The following is a 9,812-nucleotide window of genomic DNA, read 5'->3' on the forward strand; positions in this document are numbered from 1 at the left end:
TCTGCTTCCTGTTTACCGATGCCATGAGAGGTAATGTGACCAAACCAACCAAAGAGGCAACAGGAGTGAGCGATTCAGGGTACACTGAACTATCAGCATGGAGCAATTACTACATCCAATTTTTTTCTTCTGTGTGCTTTTTTTGTTAAAGGAGGGATTATTTTTAACCCTTACATGACTTGAAAGAGCATCATAAAGCAAAAATAAAACAACAAAAAAAAGGCAAAAGAAGAGAAACCGTCACATGAAAAGTGCTAAAGCAAAGTGACATTCTTGACCTCAGAACCCCCCCAAAAAAAAGAAAAATCATCCCTTTCGTCTCATCAGCTTGGCAATGATTATCCGAGTGTATCGTCCTCGTGGACAAGGCAGACTTGTATTTCTGTGTTTGATGAGAGTCCAGCTTCTTTTCCATCCAGATCCACTTCACTAGATGAGTCTTAAAAGGATTGTTGCGTTGTATCAGTAGCGTGTGCAGACCCTGCCGCTGGATGCTTCTCCGCTTCAGAAGAGGACATTAAGAAGAGTTTGCGGATGAGTTCGATAAAGGTTAAGTATGGACGTTTTTACTGGAGGGGTGATGAAGATGATAATGCTTCAATCTTCCCCCTATGCTTGTGACTGGTGTACTAGTTTTGGGTGGGGCGAGATGGAATATATTGAAGCACCCCGTTTATATACATCAGAGTCCACAGGGGGGGCTCTGGGACGTAGCCGGGTCGCTAGGGACCCCTCGGACTCATAATGTGTCTCCACCAGATGAGCGAGCTTATCTAACTTTGTCGACTCTATACATACACGTCACATTTCTCTATATTTGTTATAGTAGGAGGGGTATGTGAAGGACGGGGGGTGGCGAGGGGCTTGAGCTGAGCGTGGGTGGGAGGGGTGGGATGTAGAAGTGAGAGTGGACACTGTGGACAACGTTTGTGTGGATCAGAAACCTTCTTCTTCTTCTTTTTTTTGCTGCATTCTGTGGAATTCATCGCAGTCCAAGGTCTTGATTTAGCTCCTCGGCGAGGTTTCGTGGCACTGGAGATGACGCAAAAAAAAAAAAATAGCTGTTACCAAACCACGGCTGATGTTCTTGTATTTTTTTTGCCTCTTGATATTGTGTGTCAGTCCCCCTCGTCTCTCCGTTCAGCAGAATGCACATGGATGTAAAGCTCCAAACTGAATAACCGCCGAGTTGTGTTTTGCCAACGGAGGAGGATGCAGATGATGAGATTCCCGCCACCTTCCAGACGTTTTTTCCTCCGAGTGATGCGTTTAGTGAGTCCCTCCTCTCTCTCTCTCTCTCGTCTTCCTTATTTTGTTCCCTTTCTCTTCCTCCTCCTCCTCCTCCTCCACCTCCCCCCTCTCCCGGGGTTTACATCACGCTGCATTTGCCCTTCAGTCTCTCGGCGCGGGACTGCTTCCCTGAGCGCTTGCCGTCGATGTTGAGGCTCATGTTTCTCTTCTTGTCCAGGTTGAGGAGCTCCTGGAAGAGCTCGGTGACGTTGTGGTTGGTTTTGGCCGACGTCTCCATGAAGGCGCACTTCCACTGGTTGGCCTGGGCCTCGCCGTCCTTGGTCTCCACCTCCCGCAGGGTCTCGTCGCTCTTGTTGCCCACAAGCATGATGGGGATGGCCTCGACGTTGCCCTTTATGGCCAAGACCTGCAGAGAAAGGGGGAAAATAAGTGCTTTATAGGTTCTGGCTGTTGATTAAGTGGTATTCCCATATACATTATATATTGCATTGTGTTTATCCCTTATTATTGTATTTAACGCACCTGTTGGTAAATGGGTTTGAGCTCCTCCAGGGACTGTTTGCTTGTGATGGAGTAGACCAGGATGAAGGCGTGGCCTTTAGAGATGGACAGGCGCTGCATGGCCGGGAACTGGTGGCTCCCCGTGGTGTCGGTGATCTGGAGGGTGCACACGCTCTTGTCGCAGCTGATCACCTGGCGGTAGGTGTCCTCCACCGTGGGGATGTAGGTGTCCCGGAAGGTGCCCTTCACGAAGCGCAGGACCAGGGAGCTCTTCCCCACTCCGCCCGCCCCGAACACCACCACGCGATAGTCGTTGCTCTGCTCCGGCATTCTGCCCCCCTCAGGCTTTAAGACAGTGTTACACCTGTGATGTTGAGGGGTGGGGAGGAAGCAGGGGGAGGGATGGGGGGGAGAAGAGGAATTTTAGCAAATGAGCCGTCAGCAGATCACAAAGCAGATGGAGGGACAGGAAGTGGAGGGCTGGTGGGACTCGACCTCCAGCCGGTGGCTGTGAAAGCACACTTACTGTCCTCTTGGTCTGACTATGAGCCAAAGTACAAATTAGAGAGAATGAGGTTGGTGAGGCTCCAAGCGTTTCGCCTGACGCGGACATTTCCCCCTGATCAATACTTTTCGCAGTGTCACAGTTTCTCAGTTTTCCACCCCAAAAACATTCCGGTGTTTTCCTCATTTATCAACTTTAACGACTGCAGCAAACCCCCGGAAGAGACGGAGACCTTGCAGCGTGGCAGAAAAGCAATAACAATAACATGTACACGTATTACACGACGCAATCCGATACAAGAAAAACTGAAACAACGGCTATAAAAATGAGCGTTTCCAACAAAGAAATGGAACATTTTCAGCATCCTAGAAGAAGGAAATACTGCAGGACTGCTGCTTTGGATCCCATCAGGTTGCAAATGTGTGTGTGTGTGTGTGTGTGTGTGTGTGTGTGTGTGTGTGTGTGTGTTAATATATACATATTTTGAATGTAGAGAAGACTTCAGTGTCTCTGTTGCTTCCTTATATGGATCTAAGCACGGGGTAGCAAGGATAGGCTCTTATTGTAAATATAAAAGAAAACTAATTAAAGCTGCTCTAATCAATACCTTTATATCAATAATGGATACAATAGCTATGCATGTGTGAAAGGTATCACTTCTTGTTTTGTTTTTTTTGCAGCAGCATGCATGCACGCAGCTGTTTCCAGGGGAAAAGAGCATTTAGCTGTTAAGAGTTAACGGAGACTAAAATGAGGGAAAATATGGATTAAAATTCCAACTGAATCTCCAAATAAATGATGAGTAAATATGCAAGTTTGCAAAATGCAAAACAATTATGACTTTGTTTTATAAAAAACTGCTGTGCTCATCTACTGTTCTACCTGTAATAATTAAAACAAAGCCAGGATTAAAGATTGTGCACAAAAAAACAACAACTAAAACTTGAGGTCATGGCAGGGAATATATAATAATACATTCCAAAGCTATAATCAACCTGATTTGCAGTCGGCAGCAACGCGGCGCATGGAAGGACTCTACAAATCTTCCCTCTCGATACCTGCTGCAACTCATACATATGCATCTGGGCAACGTCCTCGCACCTAATCTATTGGTCTCTTTTTAAGTGCTCGTGTGTCTGCCCGGCGTCTGTGCATGATTACGCATTGTATCTGTTGCATTATTTATCCGCTGCGGTTTCTAAACTTGCTTTAAGGTCCCATAATAAGATACTCGTTCAGTTGTGATCATGTGCAGCTCTCCGAGCTCCGGCTGTAATGAAACAGTAAATTGACATCAATACTAGATGGAATAAGTGGATTTCTGTCATGCTTGCACTGCTGGAATCCACTATTGATGGCAGGGCCTCTGTAATTGCATTGCCAGGTTCTAGATAATATCAGTCAAGGAGTTCAAAATAAATGGGGATTCAGGGAGTGCCCTCCTGGGTTTTATAGTCGATCTATAGCTGCGAGTCTGGGTGACGTACAAGAGTGTTTTATATCCAGTTTTAATTTGCAAATGGGCCTGTGTCCTCTGCTTGAGAAACTCCTATTAAATGGCTCTTCGGGTGATGATACGCTTCTTGATAAAGTGAGAGATGCTGTCGAAAACAAGATTTTCCAGCTTTGAGATAAAAGCGTAAACCTGCAGTAACGTGGTGATGCGGTGAACCCCGGGTTTGAGTTCATCGTCTGGATTTAGTTCTCTTTTTTTGGTTCCTTCTCACAGCTTTTGGGGATGAAGCCTTTGGTAGCTCAGCAACCAAATATTCCCCTCGCGAGTCACTGGAGACCAACAACAGAGGGGAAAGGAGAATGAATATATAATATAACACAAACACGCCTCCAACTGAATGCTAATGATACTCAGAACAGATCTGCTGGATTTGTGATACAAGTGCCCAAGAACAAATGAATGCCTCTTTATTTTGAGGTAAAAGCTTCACATGAAAAAATCAGAAATGTCAAAAGCAATCCCTCATCGCACAGGGTTCAACTTTCAGGTCAAAGTTGGAGACATTCATTTTCTCTTCTGAATAAATTTGACCAAACTTGGGATTTCTTGCCCACATCTCAGCAACTTGGTGAGTATTTGTAGAGATGGACATGATGGCCAATAGAACAAAAACAAGATGCAAGTCTAACAAATCAGAATGATCTATTGAACTGCAGCGCTTTGATTCTATTGATAATCCAACAGTTGTAATGAGATACCGCACGGATGGTTTGACAAAATACCAACTCCACATCCGGCCAAATATCTAAGACTGGTGTGATTTAAAGCCGATACGTCGGTGCGTTTGTGACGGAGTACGCTCTCGACCCTAAATATGATTGCAAATGTAGTTTATCTTTCGCCTCCTGTGTCTTCTTAATGTATGCACCTTCTTTGCCCTGCTCCCTTTTTCTTCTCCGTCTCCTGCTCCCTCGCTCCCCAGGCCTCCATGCTGCTCGATCAATAAACCGAGGCCTCCGCTGTGGTTTTTGATCGATGGGGCTTTTCTGTCTGGGTCCCGTCTGTCTGTCATCCTTCCGTCGCTCGGTGCCTGTTTGGGTGTTTTGGATGTGAATTTGGGCTCCGTGGCAACCATCCCGCTCATCGAAACCTTCCTCCGCTCCCTCCCGTCTTTCACCTGAACTAAAATTAGCCGCCTCCCTGCCTCTGTCAGCAGCTATACATACACATGGAAGCACACACACACACACACACACACACACACACACACACACACACACACACACACACACACACACACACACACACACACACACACACACACACACACACACACACACACACTGTACTTCCGCTCCTCCAACATTTGTCCTTGACACCAGGCCTCTGAGATTAATGGCACTCCTCCCAAACGCGAGCTGTCTCTCTCCTCTTGTTTTATTTGAAATGAGAGGACTGCAGTACAACCCACCCCCCCTAATGAATTAATGGTATAAATGCATCTGTGGCAGTGCAGCCAAATTCCATTAGCAGATAGCTTTGGCACGGACCAAACGGGGCCTCCTCTCCCCTCAGTCAGAAGACAGACGCAAGGCGGCCTCCTCCAGTCCTTTATTTCACGGAGCGAGCGAGGAAATGTCACCTTTAGCGAAGAAATATGCACATAATTTCCCTCAAGAGAGCCACTTACGCAGCGGCACAAAGGAAGCGCATTAACCAACATCAAACACAATGCCATTCAACAGATCAAGAGCGTGATTAAATAGACACCCACAAAGCGCTCCCATGGTGTCTGGTGGTTTTAATCAAGCCGCACATAGCGGAATGCTGCGGATACGCCACTATTTGGCAGCGAGTTTTACAGGATCAACAGATTTTTTTTGGGGGGGATTGAGGTTCTCTGAAATATTCTGGCACACACACACACACACACACACACACACACACACACACACACACACACACACACACACACACACACACACACACACACACACACACACACACACACACTGTCACATAGTGTATGAACATGTGTGTGTGATGTGTGTTTGTGTGTGTGCAGTCATGCAAAAGATTCCCTGCTCTCTGTGCACACATCAGCAAGTGTGTGTGTGTGTGTGTGTGTGTGTGTGTGTGTGTGTGTGTTACCAGAGGAATGAATCTGCATTTTTTTTTTTAGCAAGAGCAATTTATAGACCCCGACATTTTCATTAGGTTTGAGCAGACTGTCGAGGTTCAGTTTATAAATGTTGATACAGTCTCACACATTCAGTCACGCTGCCGTTTGGCTGCGTTCACACACACACGAACGCAGAGCTCACAGACAAACAGCTCTCGTGTTCTCATTTTAAAATGTGTTGATATGCAGTTGATGCAAGATTTATGAATGTGAAAAAGTGTATCCGATGGTCACTGTCTTTAGAAATGGAGGATGAGCCAACGTGTGTGTGTGTGTGTGTCTGTGTGTTGAAGGGTGATGATGCAAATAAAGGTAACATATCCTTTTCTATCCATCAGGATGATGGATCCTCTCTTCTGGATATAGAGCATTGTGAGACTCTTGCATGTGGTTACAACATTCAGAGTTTTTCCTCTGATGCATTATGGGAAAGTTCATTCATTGTTATGAATGGGTTTTAGGTGTGTTGGTAGGTTGGGTTTTGGCACCATTGGCCAGAGTCAGGCTAGTCGTTCCCAGTCTTTGTGCTAAGCTAAGCTAACCGGCCGCAGGCTCCGCCCTCATATTTAACCATAAGAAGTGGACGTCTCTCTCTTTAACAAAACTCAGTTCTATGGAGGAGTGTGTCATTTCACTAAAGTTGACACTTCAATTTGAGTGAATCAGAAAAAAGAAAAAAATCGTATTTGCATGAAACCCCTGCATTCTCATCGCTGGATAAAAACCTGAACAGATGATTTCGTTGAAGTCGGGCGTGTTTGTGCATTACAGGATATTAAACATGTGACAAAACCTTCGGGTAGGCTTGAGGCGTCCGAGGGCCCAGTGTGAGACTATGGGTGCGTCTCCATCTAATCAGTGTCAATCTATACCGCGATTGAGCATACACCACCCTACGTGCACGGAGCATGTTGCCTTAGACTGTACAAGAGATTGCAGCGCTGTGGTCTTGGCTTAGTAGCTAATCATTGAGCTTAACCTCCTCTGTGCTGCTGGCCTGCTCTGCATTGACCCAATTCCCAGGACTTAAGATACCAGCAGTCTCCCTATAAGACTACATGCAGCTCCGGATGAAGCCCTCCGATGCTCCATGCAGTCCCCCTTTGACTCAGCATGCACTGACAGCAGCACAGTGGCACGGGTACACAAGTGACATTCATCTATTTGATCTCATCTATTGATACACACAACATCTCACTAAAGTTGGACCAGAAGGTTCTGCAGCAGAATATCTGTCCATCAACCAGAGAACATAGAATGTTCCCCTTCAGAACTATTTACTGGTGAGCTGTGCACAGCTAAGACTTTCCTTGGATGATTCTGAAATGAAAAACAATCCCTACATTCTCAGATCCAAGCCCTGCATTCATACATTAGTAGGGAAGAAGAAATGACAAAACAAGGCCATTTTCTTATCGTTCCTGAAATATTGACATTTTGGAGTAAAAGAGCTTTGTTTTTGCCCGGATGATGAGCATTTGTTGAATTAAAATGTGAATCTTTAATTTGTCAAAAGCCAGTTTAACGCACAGTTTTACATATAATACTATAGTAAAGACTCTTTAAGTAGCTACTTTCTCAGAAATATAACAGAAGAGAAAGAGGTGTATCTGTTCAATCAAACGTACAAATAAAATGCTGATCAGAAGAATCAAAAATATCAAAATGGGGTTTGATTTCAATAACAGCTGGCTGGTAATGTCCTAAACATGTTATATCAGCTAGTATGTCGGTTTCTCTTTACTTCTCCACGACAATCAATGAGGAAATCTGGTATCTGTGGCTGCAGCAGGACTGTAATGAGCCCGTCCACCTGCCTCCCCCACCTGAGTGCACACCGTCCACGCACTCATTGAGCGTCACCAGAGGCTAATAACTGCAGCAACGAACCCCATAACAACCCCCATGTTTGTTGTTTACGTCCATTATGCTAATTTTGGAGGAGGCATTGGATAGAGGCCTGGAGGGACGGGATGCCAGTGGAGCAGACATATAATCATTGGAAAAGCACTGGGCTGGGTTTTTCCAGTTTAAGATATATATATATATATATATATATATATATATATATATATATATATATATATATATATATATGATACTCCTGCAAGTTTTTCATTGACAATAGCCTGACTACTTGACACTGTAGTCTCATCAGTGGCGTTTCCAAATCTACAGTATCTTTGTGGCTCTCAGCAAATAGCCGATAGTACACAGCAGCTTCATGTCATCAACGTCAGTATCTAAAAACATGTCTCTACCCGCTTCTGTTCCCGAGAAGTCTAAGTCAAACTATATGAAGTGCTTTCAATAGGAGTTTAGGAAACATTTCCCGCCGCAGCAGATTGATTCCTGAGCTGTAATCAAACCCTGCGATCCTTAATCACGGCGATTCTCTGCAGCAGGTTTAAACACAGGACTGGATGCAACATGGCCATGTAATTAGTCTTTGAGTGTGTATTAGTACGGAGTATTAGCTTGACCCAAGGAACCCTGGGTTGCTCCGTCTGGCCTCTCCATAAGACTCTGCTAATACCGCGGCCTGGCAATCTGAGAAAACACAGAGGCACCTGGATATAAACACCAGAATCGGGCCAAATTAAGACATTCAGTTTCCAGCACTGGTAATAGGGCAATTTTCAAGTCTGAAAGATGCATTCAAATGTTGTTTTTTTTCCAAGAAAGCCTATTCTTCGAAGCTACGAAGGCCCCCGACCTGATGGAAGCACTAATTGCAAACTGCCAGTGTGTTGCAGAAGCCTGCCTGCAGTGACAGATGGTGACACTGACAGGGTTGGTACTTTCGGATTGACTCCACTGGGTTTCTACCGACGAGATCAACCAGGCACAGCTTCCCCCCCCCTCCCTATAATACCACTTGATCCGTGTCTGATAACAAAACCAGATGGAGACGACGAGGGAATCCCTCTCCAGACCTGCTTGTGACTCTCACACGAGGTGACACAGGTTCATTTTTTAAAATCTCAAACTCCCCAAAATATAATCAAGTTTTCCTCTCAAGTTCTCATACTCAAAACCGGATTTAAAGATGGATGGTGCCATTAAATGAATGGCTGATATTTGGACAGAATGTCAAATAAAAACACGTTCCCTCAGAGGTCGCAGGCTGCATAATGGACCAGAACAGCCGTCCCGGCCTTCTATTAGCGATGCACGAGACCAGGACGATCCTGCCTAATGCCATGTATAATGAAGACTGTAGAGACCTTTCAAATGAGCTGTTGCCGGTCAGAACAACTCAAACACTTAAGCATTGATCTATTCTGGTATTAAAGCAGACGTTATGCGGTATATAGTTATATATATAGCTCAGGAGTGCTCAACTTGACTAGACTTGTGCCGTCAAAGCAACAGACAGACTTAAACCTAATGGAGGAGACGGCAGTTAACTTTAAAAAGACAACGCAGTATGCTGGGTTTGAGATGAGAATCCAGTTTTGTTTCATGCTTTTTACATTAAAATAACATCAAACTAAGCCTGCAATGACTATTTTCTACACATAAAAAGTCACCGATGGGCTGCTATTCATTATGATTTAGGTTATTTCAATGAGATGCTCAGTTTGTAGATAAAAAAGATGTATTATGCAATGAATTATAGCTCAATTTTCTGTTGTGGCATAATGAATTATTTCCATATTTAAATAAAGTAAAATGTTCCACACACAAAAAAAAGATGTGCTGCTATCCCAGAAAACAACTCAACCTGATTAAATGTTACTTCCTTACGACGTACTTCAAAATAAGGATGCAGCTTAATATGCAAAACAGCTTTGTTGACAAATGTCATCCAGGAAAAAACAACGGTATTTTTTAGAAACCGTCAAACCGTGTTTTACGTTAGATTCATTAAATGACGTCTGGTGGTGAAAACAAACTTATTTCAACATGTTTTT

The 9,812-nt window shown here is 44.4% G+C and overlaps 1 protein-coding gene across 1 annotated transcript in view; it reads right to left on the reverse strand.

Moving 5' to 3' along the window:
• Window positions 1–865: 865 nt before the first annotated feature.
• diras1b (DIRAS family, GTP-binding RAS-like 1b) overlaps window positions 866–9,812 on the reverse strand; it is a 10,802-nt gene continuing 1,855 nt past the window's right edge. Inside the window, exons 2-3 of the mRNA XM_084013408.1 lie at window positions 1,774–2,116; window positions 866–1,657 (exon numbers count right to left, since the gene is read on the reverse strand). Of these exons, the coding sequence (XP_083869534.1) occupies window positions 1,370–1,657; window positions 1,774–2,082 (597 nt within the window). The 5' untranslated portion in view covers window positions 2,083–2,116 and the 3' untranslated portion in view covers window positions 866–1,369. The remainder of the gene's footprint in view (window positions 1,658–1,773; window positions 2,117–9,812) is intronic.

This window comes from Eutrigla gurnardus, assembly GCF_963514095.1.
Source record: "Eutrigla gurnardus genome assembly, chromosome: 7".
NCBI lineage: Eukaryota > Metazoa > Chordata > Actinopteri > Perciformes > Triglidae > Eutrigla > Eutrigla gurnardus.